The sequence below is a fragment of the Guillardia theta genome (genome assembly GCF_000315625.1).
Source record: "Guillardia theta CCMP2712 unplaced genomic scaffold GUITHscaffold_316, whole genome shotgun sequence".
NCBI classification, from domain to species: Eukaryota; class Cryptophyceae; order Pyrenomonadales; family Geminigeraceae; genus Guillardia; species Guillardia theta.
The window spans coordinates 1-14577 of record NW_005434361.1 but is presented as its reverse complement, the minus strand read 5'-3'; the positions used below and the strand labels follow the sequence as shown (position 1 = coordinate 14577).

Genomic DNA, 14577 nt, shown 5'->3' with positions numbered 1-14577 from the left:
GAGCGAGGGAGGGAGGAGGGAGAGAGGAGAGGGGTGAGAAAGCTGTGAGTGTAAAAGGCAGGGGAGATTTTCTTTTTGATGACACTTGACTTGTTTTTTTGGTTCCGCCGGCGCCATGGCGGCAGAGGAGCTGGAGGAGGCGCTGCGGGAGCTGGTGGAGGAGGTCACGAGGGGCATCGAGGGATGCGCGGTGAGAGGAGGAGCCAGTCTCATGAGGAGGAAGGCCGTCCCCTGTGCTGACGCGTGCCGCCAGGAGGAGGAGGAGGTGTTCGGGGGGCTGGGGATCATCGTACAGGACTCCAAGATCACGCACATCATGTCGGGAGCAGAGAGCTCGTCGCTGCTGCTGGTTGTAACGCTCCTGTGGCAGACCTGGAGGACCTGCGGACGTTGCGGGGCTGCGAAGAGGGGAGGTGATAGTGGAGATAGATGGAGAGTCGAAGACCATGAAGGAAATCTTGGAATGGGCGGCGAATCGACAGTGGCAGGTGGAACAGGGGCATGTTGACATCACTGTAGAGAGCTCTGAAGGGACTGAGCGTCGAGTGCGATGCTCCACAGCGTCCAGGGCACCGGCGGGCAACTTCAGCATGAGCGAGTGCTTCCAGACGCTGTCGACCATGAGGAGGAAGGTGTTTCCTCTTCCTCCTCCTCCTCTACCACATGCCATCCTGTCCCACCCTACCCGCTCCTCCTCCTTCTCTCTTCCCCTCCCCTCCTTCTCTCGTCCCCTCCCCTCCTTCTCTCGTCCCCTCCCTTCTTCCTCTCTCCTTTTCCTTTCGCTCAACATCACCCGGGCAGATCATGAGCGACAACCGCGTCGCTTACCTCAAGGAGATCGCCGACCTCTCGAACAAGCTCGAGAAGCTGCTGGAAGTCTGGTCAGCCACGTCAGAGGAGCAGCTGGAACCAGGCTGAAGGTTTCTGAGCAGGAACGGCAGGGAGAGGGAGAGGAAGCAGAGGTTGCAGCACATACAGGATGAGGTTGAGAGCAAGGTGCAGACCTTCAACAAGCTCCTGCTGGCGAGCAGGAACGCTCAAAGAGTGAGAGAGAGTGAGGATGGAGCGAAGCGACTGACGGGGCTGACAGACACCGACGGCGAGTAGGGAGAGGAACAGAGAGAAGAAGGAGGCCTGTGTTGTTACGGCGCACGTTCATGTCAGAATGAGCAGAGCTGATGTGAGAGGGACTGAGCTGTTATCAACTTGACTGAAGGAGCAGCAGGAGGAGCTGCAAAATTCCTGGCAGGAGGAAGTGAAGAGAATTTATCGTAATGATGATCAAGATGTAGAGATTGAGCGGATTACGGCGAATCAGCTTCTGCTCAAGGTAGTTGACAGGCAGAGTGAAAGAGAAAGGGAGGAGGGGGAAGGGTGACCAAGGGAGAGAAGACAGTGGATGGGAGAGGGTGGAAGAGGGGGGAGAGGGAGGTAGGGAGGAGTGGGTGCGAGAATGAGGGAGAAAAAGTTGAATCTATCAATGACTGAGTGAATGCAGGTGAGATTGAACACGAAGATTGGGGAGACTGTCGAGGACGTCATGTGTATGGGAGATGATATTGCGACAAGGGTGAGGACGAGAATAGCTCTCAGCTCGTGCTGTTTGACCCGCAAACGCCGCAGGTGACCTCCATGTCGGACGAGTCGCAGCAAGTGTCGGTTATGCACTCGTGGGTGAAACTTGAGAGGAAGGGTGTGAGCTTGCGGAAGGAGGAGGGAGGGGCGGAGGGCAAGGGAGGATGTGGAGACAGCATGTCAAGACAGCGGGAGGTCGATGCTCGAAAAGAGCAGGTTGTCATAGAGGTGAAGAATGTCTTGTCAGCTGCCGCGGGGGTTCTGGATGAAACCATGGGCCTCATGTCAGGCCTGCGGGTGAAGCAGGAGGAGGAACTGAAACGTGTCAAGGATGTCGAGGAGGCATCAGATGCCGACGAGTTCGCAAGCTTGACGAGCTCGAGAGATGAGGAGGAAGGTGGCGATGAACCGATCATGAATGGAGCGAGCAACGAGGAGGAGGAGGGGGAGGAGGGGGAGGAGGAGGGCGGAGAGACGGGGGGAGGAAGAGGCGGGTTGAACAATCGGACACGCACGCAGGCTGTCGATGTGGAGAAGTTACGATGTGAGTTGAAGGAGATGCAAACGGAAGTTGAGATCGCACAGCAGAACGTGAACCAACTGAAAACAAGCATGGAGCTTGAAAGGGACCGACAAGAACAGGAGAGGAAGGAGAAGGAGGAGGAGGAGGAGGAGGAGGAGGAGGAGGAGGAGGAGGAGGAGGAGGAGGAGCTGCCACAGTCGGAGGACAACAAGGAGGTGGAGGAGCTGCAAGCTTTCACCTCTCAGTTGACCCTTGCACAAGAACAAGCTGCAGGCCTTGAGGCAGCGGGGAAAGAAATTTCTCTCCTGCTAGACAATCTACTCGCAGAGAACAAGAGAAGAAGAGAGGAAAGGGGGAGGATGGCGGAGGAGTTGAGTGAGACTGGCCGCTCCCTGCAGGAGGAGAAGAAGAATAGAAGGTATCTTGAGAAGAGTTACCAGGTTCAGCTGCGAGAGCTGGAGGAGACGATTCGTGTCCTGTCTGAGGAGAACAAGAGCCTTCAGCGTGAGCTCTCCATAGAGAAGCAAGTCTGTACAGAACAGGTGAGGTAGAGGGGGAGGAGGAGGGAAGGAAGGAAGCGAGAGGAGGTAGGAGAGGGAAGAGGAGGAGGAGGAGAGGAGAGGAGGAGCTGAATTCTCCTGTGCAGACGAAGTTCTACACAGACAACATTGAGGAGCTTTCTAGAAACCTCATCGAACTGCAAAGAGAACTCAATCAACACCGTGAGAGGCTCAAGTTCCTGGATGCTCCTCCTCCTCCTTCTCTTCCTCCTCCTCCTGCCGTTCCTGCTGCTCTCTCCTTCGACGAGATGTCCTTCAACGTGGACAGGGAGCTGCGGGAGCTCCTTGCCGCTGCTCAGAGGGACGCGGAGGAGGCGCACAAGGAGGGAGGGGATGCGCTGAAGCAGGCGGCGATGCTGCGGCAGGAGGCGCTCGAGGCAGAGAGGAGGGCGAGGATGGCGGACATTGCGAGGATGGAGGCGAAGGTGTGTGCGGAGGAGGCGACGATGAAGTTGCAGCAGCTGCAAGGGAAGCTGGAGAGGATGGAGAAGGAGAAGGGAAGGCAGCGGGAGATTCTGGAGCTGGAGAGTTTGCGGTCAAGCTGGAAGTGGAGACAGGTGGAGGAGGTGAGGGAAGAGGTGGAGGAGCTGGTAAGGGCGATGAAGGAGGTCGTGGGGGAATTGAACGAGACGATGGCGGCGATGAAGAACAGAGAAGTTGAAGAGGAGGAGGAAATGAGCAGCCGAAGGCAGGAGGATAGGGAAGCTGCTGCTCGGTCGGTGAAGGAGCAAGCGGAGAGGGCGAGGGAGGAGGAGAGGCTGAGGGAGAGGATAGCGCTTCTGGAGCAGGAGAGGAGGAGGGAGAGGGAGGAGATGCAGAGCCTGGCAGTAGCGAACGTGTCCTACCGCTCGAGCATGGAGAGGATGATTGGAGAGGTGGAGAGGGAGAGGCAGGAGGTAGAGGCCCTGCGGGTGCTGGTGGAGAGGATGAAGGAGGAGGAGGCGAAACTTCGGATGGAGCGAGAGGTCAGCCAGCGCTCGTCGGAGGACAGGGAGAGGTGGCTGAAGGACCTTCAGCTGGAAGTCTGCAGGAGGAGGATGGAAGGCTCGGAGTTCCTCTCAAAGTCGATCGACATGCAGTTCCTGCTGTTCCGCTGCTACGAGACCACCGGAGCCATTGACGAGCTGCTCAGATTCCTGCTGGAGGCCAGCAAGGCGGGGGAGGAGGAGAGGAGGAGGGCCGAGGATGAGCTGGCGCGCGGGAGGCAGTCTATCCGACAGCTGCAGGTCGAGCTCCAGAAGAAAAAGTCCGAGCTGGAGGCCCAGCAGAGCCTCTGCTCTCAGCTGGAGGAGGAGAACAAGGAGCTGGTGGAGGCTGGCGCGAGGATGGAGAAGGAGGCGATGAGCGAGAGGGAGAGAAGGTGGAAGAAGAGCGAGCTCGAGAGCCGCAAGAAGGTCGTGGGCGAGCTGGAGGAGAGGCTGCGGGAGATGGAGGAGATGAACGAGACTCTGTCATCCGACTTGTCTTCTTGCCGGCATGAGCTCGGGGCAGCTCGGAGGGCGGAGGAGAAGCTTGTGAAGGAGCTGAAGCTTGTGAAGAGTGCAGCTGAAGAGGAGAGGGAGGAACTCGCCGCTGCCAACGCGCAGCTGGCGGACAAACTGTCAGAGTCCAACAAGTCGCTGAGGAGGCTGAGAGCACAAGAGGCGACGAGGAGGAGGGAGAGCGAGCGGAGGAAGATCTCTATAATGGTGAGGACGCAGGGGCTGGAGAAGAAGATGGTGGAAGACCTCCTCCTCCTCTCCCAGCAGCACCAGCAGGGGTTGGTGAGTGCTCGAGAGGTCGAGGAGGCAGCTGAGAGGATGCACACGCTGCTAGAGGAGCTGAAGACGACGAGGGAGAGGAGGGAGACTGCAGCAGCTCGAGCGCAGGAGGATGCGAGGAGGAGCAAGTTCAGACAGGACAAGGAGGACGTTGGGAGAGAGGAGGAGGCGTTCAATGGGGAGGGGTCAGGTCAAGAGATCGTCTCCAAGAACGAGGAGGAACAAGTTGAGGAGGCAGCTTCGTTGCCGGGGTTACCGGTGGGAGTTGTAGAGAAGGAGGACGAAGAGGGAGGACCGGGAGGAGGAGGAGAAGGAGGAGGAGGAGGAGGAGGAGGAGGAGAAGGAGGAGGAGGAGGAGGAGGAGGACGGTGAAGCAGGTGAGAACAATTCGGGGACAGGAGGGACAAGGGGAAGGCTGAGCAAGGAGGAGGAACTAGAAATCTTCCATGATGCCCTTGACTTCTCGTCAGGAAGCAAGTCAGAAGAGAGTCTGCTGGAGCAGGAGAGGGAGGAGCGAGAGACGGCAGTAGAGGAGGAGCGAGAGACGGCAGTACAGGAGGAGGAGCGGGAGACGGCAGTAGAGGAGGGAACAGACTTGCGGGCAAACGTTCTCGACCCATGGGCGGGAAGGAGGAGGAGCGAGGACGCGACGTACGTGTCAGCCTCAGACGAGACCGTGGACTCAACGGTTTTCAAGGCCTGCAACAGTCGAGCTAAAGTCTCTGCTCCTGGGCAGGAGGGTGAGACTGAGTGCGAGAGTGCGGAGGCAGCAGCGAAGGAGGAGGAGGAGGAGGAGAGCGAAGGAGCGGAGGGCAAGAAGGAATCGGAGGAGGAGGACAAGCACGAGTATGTGCGAGAAGGAGGAGGGGGAAATGAAGTGAAGGAGGAGGAGGAGGGGGAGGAGGGGGAAGGAAGGAAGAGAGAAGTCGAGAACGCAAGGCTGAAAGAGGCCAATGGAACGTTGATCTCGGGGCAGAAGCAGCTGCTGGGACTGCTGCAGGAGAAGGACTTGAGTATCAACTCCCTCCTCCTCCTCCTCCAGAGCCGCGGGCAGGAGCTGCAGGAGCTTCAGAGCACCAACGAGCGGCTAAGGGAGCAGCTTGACGTGCTGGAGGCGCAGAGGAGGCAGCTGAGAAACTCGCTGATGCTGCGACAGGGGGCGACGATCGAGTCGCTGGTGCCCAACGTGACGTTCGAAGGGATTTCTCAGCTCCCCAGCTCACCCTCAGCTCAGCCGAGGGTTCTGATCCAGCAGAACAAGGATGGGGGCTGGAGGATGTTTGAAAATGGACGGCGGAATTTCGAATTTGGGGCGGGAATTTTGAGTGAGGTTTCATATGTTTCAAACGAGCAGAAAGGAGAGATGGGGCCTCCTTGCTTTCCTTTACCTCCAAAGGACGAGGACGAGGACGAGGACGAGGACGAGGAACTGGAGGTCAAGGAGAAGGAGGAGGAGAAGGAGGAGGACGAGGAGGAGTTCGTAGTGCAGAAAGAGTTGGAGCGAGTGGAGGAAGGAGAGAATGCGGAAGAGGCGAAAAAAGAACTGAAAGTGCAAGAATGGAAAGGGAAAGACAATGATGAAGTCGAAAAACAAGTAAAAGAAGAAGAAGGGCGAGAAGAAAAATCAAATCATGAATGGAAAGGTGTTCAGGTTCACAGACTCAACAGACAACCATCATCAGATCAAGAAGAGCAAGAGGAAGAAACGATCAATGGACAGCAAACACCACAAGATGGGAAAGACACGAGTTACCATGAATTTGTCACAACGCAGGAGCAACTACAAAAGGCCAATACACAGGAACAGGAAGGTAAACTTAACATGGACCCTAAGAAGCAAACGAGGGCGATGCTCGAGGAGAGGCTCGAGGCTGTCCAGCGAGACAAGGCAGAGGCCGAGGGCAGGGCAGCCGAGCTCGAGCTCCAGGCTCGCAGCGCTCTCGATGCAAGGCAGCTCGCCGAGGACCAGGCCGCGCGGGAGGAGGAGGCCAGGCGGCAGGCCGAGCAGACCCTCGAGACGCTCGAGCAGCAGCGCAGGCAGGCGGAGGAAGGCAGGAGGCGGGCGGAGGAGGCGTACGCGTCGCTGGTAGCGCTGAAGCGAAGCCAGGACGAGGAGCTGGTCGGGCTGCACGAGGCAGAGAGGGAGGCAGAGGCGGCGAGGGAGGCGGCGAGGAGGACGCAGACAGAGAGAGAGGAGGAGAGGAGGAGGCTCGAGGAGAGGCTCGAGGAGAGGCTCGAGGCTGTCCAGCGAGACAAGGCAGAGGCCGAGGGCAGGGCAGCCGAGCTCGAGCTCCAGGCTCGCAGCGCTCTCGATGCAAGGCAGCTCGCCGAGGACCAGGCTGCGCGGGAGGAGGAGGCCAGGCGGCAGGCCGAGCAGACCCTCGAGACGCTCGAGCAGCAGCGCAGGCAGGCGGAGGAAGGCAGGAGGCGGGCGGAGGAGGCGTACGCGTCGCTGGTAGCGCTGAAGCGAAGCCAGGACGAGGAGCTGGTCGGGCTGCACGAGGCAGAGAGGGAGGCAGAGGCGGCGAGGGAGGCGGCGAGGAGGACGCAGACAGAGAGAGAGGAGGAGAGGAGGAGGCTCGAGGAGAGGCTCGAGGCTGTTGAGGGCAGCAAGAAGGCCCTTGAGCGATTGATTCATGAGGCAGAGAAGGATGCGGGGGAAGCAAGAGAAACGTGCAGGAAGATCGGACAGGAAGGGGAGAAGAAGAGGAGGATGCTGGAGGGAAGGCTCAAGGCTGCAGAGCTCATGGGGGGGGAGGTGGAGGCTCTTACTGCTCAACTTGAAGCTCAGCTGACGGAGGCTGAAAGTTTGTGTGACGCCTGTCGTGCCCTGTCGATGCAGCAGTCGCGGCAGGTTGAGGAGGCAGAGGCGGCGAGGAAGAAGTTGGCAGCGGAGAGAGACGCGCTGGCTCGTCGGTGCGAAGAAAGTCTTGCTGGCCTCCAGCTGTTCGAGGAGGAGGCGCATCGCGGGTACGGGCTGCTGCAGGAGCGGCACAAGCAGGTGGAGGCTAAACTTTCTACGACGTCGCGCGTTTGCAGGAGCAGAACACCGAGCTGAAGGCACAGCTGGAAGAGCAGCAGAAGATGCTGATGGGAGCTGAGAACGAGCAAGAGAAGGAGAGAGAGGAGAAGGAGAGGATGGCGAAGTTGGCAGAAGAAGCGAACGAACGAGCAAGAGAGAACAGCGAAGAAGTCATGGCGACTAGACGACAAGTAAACGAGCTGCAAGAAAGCATACGACAAAACAAGAAGAAGTCCGACAGCTGAGAGATGAAATCAACGAGGAGAGAAAAAAAGCAAACAACGCAAACGAGGAGAAGAAGGAGGTGGAAGAAAGGCTCTACCAGACTCAATCCTTGTGGAACGAGCAGCAGCAAATACACAAAACAGAGGCCGAATCCATCAAAAAGCTGCAGCAGCTCATGACCGAGCTCGAAAACGAAAAACTGAAGGCAATTGAGACAGCAAACCGGGAGGAGGAGGCCAGGCGGCAGGCCGAGCAGACCCTCGAGACGCTCGAGCAGCAGCGCAGGCAGGCGGAGGAAGGCAGGAGGCAGGCGGAGGAGGCGTACGCGTCGCTGGTAGCGCTGAAGCGAAGCCAGGACGAGGAGCTGGTCGGGCTGCACGAGGCAGAGAGGGAGGCAGAGGCGGCGAGGGAGGCGGCGAGGAGGACGCAGACAGAGAGAGAGGAGGAGAGGAGGAGGCTCGAGGAGAGGCTCGAGGCTGTCCAGCGAGACAAGGCAGAGGCCGAGGGCAGGGCAGCCGAGCTCGAGCTTAAGTTGATTGAGGCTCAGGAGGGGATGGAGAGAAGAGACGGTGACATCAGAGCAGCAGAGGAGGCGGCTGAAGCAGCAGAGAACAGACGAGAGGAAGAGGAGGAAGGCAGGAGGCGTGCAGAGCAGGCAAAACAAGTAGCAGAGGAACGCATGGAGATGTTGGAGAAGCTCAAGGAGGAAGCTTTCAAGGCACGAGACGAGGCTCTGAAAGCTCTCCAGCTCTTGGAGGCGGTGAAAGAAGAGGCAGATAGGAGGAGGGAGGAGGCTGAGCAGGAGAGGGACGAAGCAAGTTCTGAAACAGCCATCTTCTCGGGGCTGAGGAGCGAGCTTGAGAGAATCTTGTTGGAGCCTCTAGAGGAGCTCAGGTTTGACGCGGTCTTCCTCTCCTGCTTCCCTTCCCTCCGCTTCTCTGAGCTAGAGACCCTCTTCTTCCTCCTCTTCCACAGCTTCAAGGTATCTCCTCCTCCTCCTCCTCCTCCTCCTCCTCCTCCTCCTTCTCCTCCTCCTCCTCCTTCTCCTGCTTCTCCTCCTTCTGCTTCTCCTGCTTCTCCTTCTTCTCCTCCTCCTCCTCCTCCTTCTCCTCCTCCTCCTCCTTTGCTCTGACTGATGTTGATGTAGAACGAGATGTTCTCCGCTATGAGTCAGTGGAGTAAACGAGTGGAGGAGGTGCAAGCAGACACGTCGGAGCTCGAGGCTGATCTTCGGGCATACGTACTCCTGCCCTGTCCGCTCGCTTCCTTCTCACCGCACTCAGGTGGAAGCATCGAACAAGGCCGTATCATCACAGGCTCTCTCCTTCAAGCAGAGGTACCTCAAGGTGAAGCAGAAGCTTCAGCGGCAGGTGAAGTCCACTGACCATCTGACGGCGCTGACGGGAACTCAAGGACGTGTACACGCGAGTGCTGGAAGACAAGTACAAGAAGCTCGAGGAGTCGCAGCGCGTCCTGACCTCGACCCTCTCTCACATCAGCGACGCCGAGCACTACCTCTCCCTCGACGCCGCCATGCAGCCCAACACCGCTGAAGGCGACGAGGACAGTCTGCCTGCTCCTCCTCCTGTCGGGGTTGGGTTGAGCATGGTGTACGAGCCGCAGGACTCGCATCCAAGAGTGGAAGGCTTCATCCCTGACAGCCCCGCCCTCCTTGACGGCAGGATCAACATCGGCGACCTCCTCCTCTCCATCGACCCCACGGGCTCCGGTCGCCATCACGTGCCCACATCGAGGATGGCGCTGGAGGAGGTGAGCAAGCTCGTGCTGGGTGAGCGAGGGTCCAAGGTGGAGCTCAAGTTCCTGCGACGCCCCCAGCAGGGGGGGCAGGAGGAGGAGGAGGAGGAGGAGGAGGAGGAGGAGGAGGAGCGAGAGGAGGGGCAGAGTTTCGTGGTGAAGCTGAAGCGGGGAATGTGTCACGCCACGGAGAAGGAGATCTTTCACCTGCGTGGTCACAACCTCGAGCTGAGAGAGGAGCTGGAAGTGCAGCTGGGGATGGCGAACGGGTTGCAGCTCGAGATCAACAGCCTGGTAGAGGAGGAGCGAGGAGCCACGTGACCTCTGACGATCCGCAGAGGAAGGAGATCGAGCGAGGGCGGGCGAGCATGCGGACGATGACGTCGCTGCTGCAAGAGAACGTGCGGGAGATTTCAGACGCCCTCAACCTCCTCGACATCGTCCAGACCGAACTCCCGACCTTGTTCGAGCGGTGATGACTCTCCTCCCTCCTCCCTCCTTCCTCCTCCCTCATTCCTCCTCCTTCCTCCTCCTTCCTCCTCCTCCTCCTCCCTCCTCGTCTTGTCTCCTCCTGCCCGCCCATCCCCCCTCTTGTTCTCCTCCTTCTCCTCCTCTCGTGACTTGCCACACAGACGGTCAGGTGTCTCCAAGGAGGAGAAGACTGGCGCCTCCTGGTCTCTTCTCCCCTCCCCTTCTCACCTGACGCCTCCATGCAGGCAGAAGAAGGTGACGCAGTGGCAGAAGAACCAGGTCATGCTCGTCCCATCGCGAGCAGGAGGAGCAGAGGGAGGGGAGGGTGAGAGGAGGAGTACCAACGAGGAGCTGAGACGCAAGATCCTGGAGGCGGCGAGGGTGGAGGTAGCACGGAAGAAGACAGGTTCGCCTGCTCCTCTGCTCTGACGAGTGAGAGAGCTGACGGGTCGGCCAGGGCCTGAAGTCTCTTGGAGTGAGTCGAGGAAGCGAGTTCAAGATTTCCTCGACAGATATCAAGTGAGCCCAACAGACCTGCTCCTCCTCGCCTCCTGCTCTACCTCCTTCCCGCCCAGCCCCGCCTTCCCCGCCCCGTATCGCTTTCCTCTCTCCCCCCCTCCCCTTCCCCCTCTCCGTCTTTCCCCTCGTCCTCCTCCTGCCCCCAACTGAGCGCACAACAGATGAAGCATGGTTCGCGCAAGGACAACCGAGAGAACCAGCAGCTTCTCCTTGAGAGCTCGTCGACTACCTTGTGACCTCTGAAATCTCGTCGTATCAGCGATGCGAAACTTTCACCTCCTTCCTTGTCGGCTGCTCGAATCCTCTTCCTTCCCTCCCTCCTTCCCTCCCTCCCTCCCTCCCTCCCTCCCTCACTCACTCACTCACTCACTCACTCACTCACTCACTCACTCACTCACTCACTCACTCACTCACTCACTCACTCACTCACTCACTCACTGCATCTTCCTTCCTGGCATCATCGCACGATACACTTTTTCTTCATTGTCTTTCTACGTCTGTACAGAGCTGAAGCTATCAGAAACACCCCACGACTCGATCGCTTCCCCCGAGCTTCTCCTCTTCTCCTCCCTCTCCTCCCCCGCCTCCTCCGTTCTCCTCGGAATCTCTAGAGGGACGTCGAGGATGCGCACGAAGTTTTCTGCGTCAAGTCAAGACCGGGAGACAAACTAAAGAGGTAGAGAACACAGCAACTCACTGCTGCTCTTTCCTCCTCCCCCCGCGATCGCTGCAGCTCCGTCAGCAGCTCCAACCTCATCATTGCTCCTTCACCTGCTTCAGCTTCCTCCGATCCTTTAGCTCCTGCTGCATCACATTCTGACTAGCCGTCAGCGCATGCACGTCAAGTAGCGACACTACCGGCGTAGGCTCGACGTGGCTGACGAGCACGCAATTATGGAGGACAAACTCCCTCTCAAGCGATCGGTCGACCTCCTGAAACCTGCGACCCTATCTCAATCCACCCGCTGCCTCTCCCCTCCTTCACCCGCTGCCTCTCCCCTCCTTCACCCGCTGCCTCTCCCCTCCTTCACCCGCTGCCTCTCCCCTCCTTCACCCGCTGCCTCTCCCGTCCTTCACCCGCTGCCTCTCCCCTCCTTCACCCGCTGCCTCTCCCCTCCTTCACCCGCTGCCTCTCCCCTCCTTCACCCGCTGCCTCTCCCCTCCTTCACCGCTGCCTCTCCCCTCCTTCACCCGCTGCCTCTCCCGTCCTTCACCTGCTCTTTCTCAGTGTTCGCTGCGGGAAAGGAGCTTCAAGGAACTGCCTGCGCCACCTGCGAGGGCTTGTGAGCTCCTTACAGGCAGCACGTGACACTCACTCGGGTCTCGTCTGCTTCGACAGCAAGTCTCGTGCTCCTTGCTGCTGGTCTCCTCCAGCTGCATGCCAACTCGACCGCACTTCTCCTCCTCCTCCTCCTCCTCCTCCTGCACGAGCTGAGAGTGGTCGGAAGGACAAGCTCTGGTCCACGACTACTGCTCTCGCCGTCTTGGGTCGCGCGTCCTCCTCCGACTTCTTCTTGACCGTGCGGAAGTCAAACAGCAGGCAGCCCGACCGCTCCGACCGCGTCCTCTCCCCCTCCGACCGCGTCCTCTCCCCCTCCGACCGCGTCCTCTCCCCCTCCGACCGCGTCCTCTCCCCCTCCGACCGCGTCCTCTCCCCCTCCGACCGCGTCCTCTCTCCCTCCGACCGCGTCCTCTCTCCCTCCGACCGCGTCCTCTCTCTCACAGTCGCCGGTCGAGCGGAGGAAGTAAAAAGCGCATGGCCGTCCACGCCGAGGAAGTTGACGAGTCTGGTGGTGCCCACGAGCTTGAGGTGCTGCTGGGGTTTGCGGGGATGCGCTTGATGAGGGGAGGAGAAGCGGCGAGAGGAGAGAGGACGGCCTACCACGCAGATGCTCGCGTCCTCGGAGAAGCTGGAGGCCGAAGGCTTGGGGCGAGAGGGCAGGGAGGAGCGAGGAGTTCGTGCGAGAACCATGTCGATCTTTCAGGAGTAAGAGGAAGCACAGGCGTGTGAAGAGACGAGCGAGCACAAGCAGTTTTGACAAGGAGGAGTGAAGATCAAACAAGTTCAGTGAGGGAAGAGAACAAGAGCTGCAGCATCGCGGGGTTTGAGGAGAAGATGCAGGAGTCAGCAGAGAGCGAGGGAATGTGCACCAAGTTGGAGTATACAAGAAGGAAGAACGACAGGACAGTGAAAGCTCAGCCGAGCAGTCAAGTGCATGTGAAGGGAGCTGAAGGAGAGGAAGAGAAACGAGGGATGAGTAGAAAGGGAGTAGGGTAGACGAGAAGCAGGACAGAGGACAGCACAGCACAGCACAGCACAGCACAGCACAGCACAGCACAGCACAGCACAGCACAGCACAGCACAGGAGCGCGTTGGCGTGAGAGGAGGGAAGGGGGCGGCAGCAGGGTGGGCGGACGAGACGTAGGGGACCACCGGAGTGGGCTAGAGGAGGGGTAGTTATAAGGAGAAAAGAGAGAGGGGGAGAGGGGTGGTCAAAGGAAAGCAGCCGGAGGGCTCCGATAGTAACCTGCCCTTAGAGGAGGTGCAGCGAGGAGGAGGAGAGATAAGATGAGGTGAGATTAGATGAGATCAGATCAGGTCAGGTCAGGTCAGATCAGATCAGATCAGATCAGATCAGATCAGATCAGATTAGATGAGATCAGATCAGGTCAGGTCAGATCAGATCAGATCAGATCAGATCAGATCAGATCAGATCAGATCAGATCAGATCAGATCAGATCAGATCAGATCAGATCAGAGGAGAGGACAGGAGAGGAGAGGGGAGGAGAGGAGACGTGATGAGATCAGATCAGAGGAGAGGAGAGGAGAGGACAGGACAGGAGATGTGAAGAGGACAGGAGGAAAGGAGGTCAAGATATGAGTCGAAAGTTGAGCTTATCAATGGGCCATGGTTATCAATGAGCCATGGGCCCGACATCACGAATGTGGTAAAGCTTGGAAGAGATGGAGATGATGAAGAAGTCAGGAGGAGGAGAGAAGAAAGCGATTCGAATAAACGTGAAGCAACGACGTCTCCGTACTTGCACTGCCGTATGTGTATAAGAGGAAGGGAGAAAGAGTCGATCTCGTTTGTCTTGTTTCATTGTGAATCAGTTGTAGAAGTAGATCTTGAGGAAGAGCGCTAGCGCGGCATGCAGGGCCCCGACAACCACCAGGATCATGAGGGCCTTGCTCTCGTCCACCTGCTCGCATCGTCACTCGGCTGCTGGGGGGCAGCTCAGGCGTACCTGTCGGATGATGACGTCCCGCACGTTTCTGGTGATGAACTTGAGGGAGATAACAAAGGCAGCGAGGATCGTGATCCAGCGCAGGAACTCGATCGGAGCCTGAGAGAGGAAGAAGCGTCAGGGAGAGGAGGGGAGGGGAGTGGAGGTCAGGGCAGGTCAGGGCAGGGCAGGGCAGGGCAGGGCAGGGCAGGGCAGGGGAGGAGGAGCGCCCACCACACAGATGATCGCGGCGGGGATGTAGATGGTGAGAGAATATCCGTAGATGCAGACTAGCTCGAGGAGTCCGAAGGGAGAAGACATGAGCCACTTGGAAGCCGCCCAGCCCTGCACGACAGATGAGCGAGGAGGAGAGCAGGAGAGCAGGTGAGCAGGAGGGCAGGAGGAGGAGGACGCGGAGGAGAGTAGGACAAGGACGAGGAGGAGTAAGGCAGGAGAAGGAGGGTAGGAGGAGGAGAGGAGTGGGCTGGGCATCTTACTGCAACTGGAACAATCGCTGTATATCCGTAGAGCACAGAAGTTCCAACGGTGAGTTTCGAGAAGTTGTAGGTGAAGAACTGAAGGAGGAAACAAAGAAAGTCAACCACCACAACGACCTCACTCGGTGCTTGACCCGATTCTCCTTGGTCGGCACGAAGGACAGCAGCGCTCCCAAGTTTCCAGCAGCCTGAGGCTCATCACGGGAAGGCTGAGCGAGCAGTGACGGAGCTCACCGCCATGGTGAATATGAGGGTTGTGCACAACCAGAAGGGGCCGTAGAGGTCGGGCCTGGGAGAGGCGTCAGCCGTAAGCAGCTGTCAGTCAAACTCACTTCATGTCGTTCTCGAAGAAGATCTGGTCGGAGAGCGGGACCGAGCGCTTGAGACGGTCCAGTACGTCCGAGGTATCCACATCGAAGTATTGCTAGGAGGCGGAAAGGTA

At 58.7% G+C, this 14577-nt stretch overlaps 2 protein-coding genes across 2 annotated transcripts; one reads left to right on the top strand and one right to left on the bottom strand.

Moving 5' to 3' along the window:
- Positions 1-115: 115 nt before the first annotated feature.
- GUITHDRAFT_122349 (hypothetical protein) lies at positions 116-10414 on the top strand (the record flags this gene model as incomplete). Its single annotated transcript, XM_005818384.1, has 20 exons — positions 116-190; positions 254-318; positions 371-632; positions 802-881; positions 933-1044; positions 1091-1180; positions 1226-1330; positions 1499-1570; positions 1624-2640; positions 2745-4608; positions 4889-7419; positions 7464-7631; positions 7682-8647; positions 8813-8905; positions 8949-9035; positions 9079-9714; positions 9759-9892; positions 10053-10094; positions 10137-10278; positions 10349-10414. The coding sequence occupies 20 exons, from the start codon at positions 116-118 to the stop codon at positions 10412-10414; spliced, it is 8607 nt and encodes a 2868-aa protein (XP_005818441.1).
- Positions 10415-13521: 3107 nt separating this feature from the next.
- Positions 13522-14490, bottom strand: GUITHDRAFT_122348 (hypothetical protein; the record flags this gene model as incomplete). The annotated part of the gene is made up of 7 exons (XM_005818383.1): positions 13522-13614; positions 13660-13758; positions 13873-13983; positions 14136-14213; positions 14258-14323; positions 14370-14424; positions 14468-14490. Coding segments are annotated over 7 exons (525 nt in total), but the record flags the coding sequence as incomplete, so codon positions are not given.
- Positions 14491-14577: the final 87 nt, after the last annotated feature.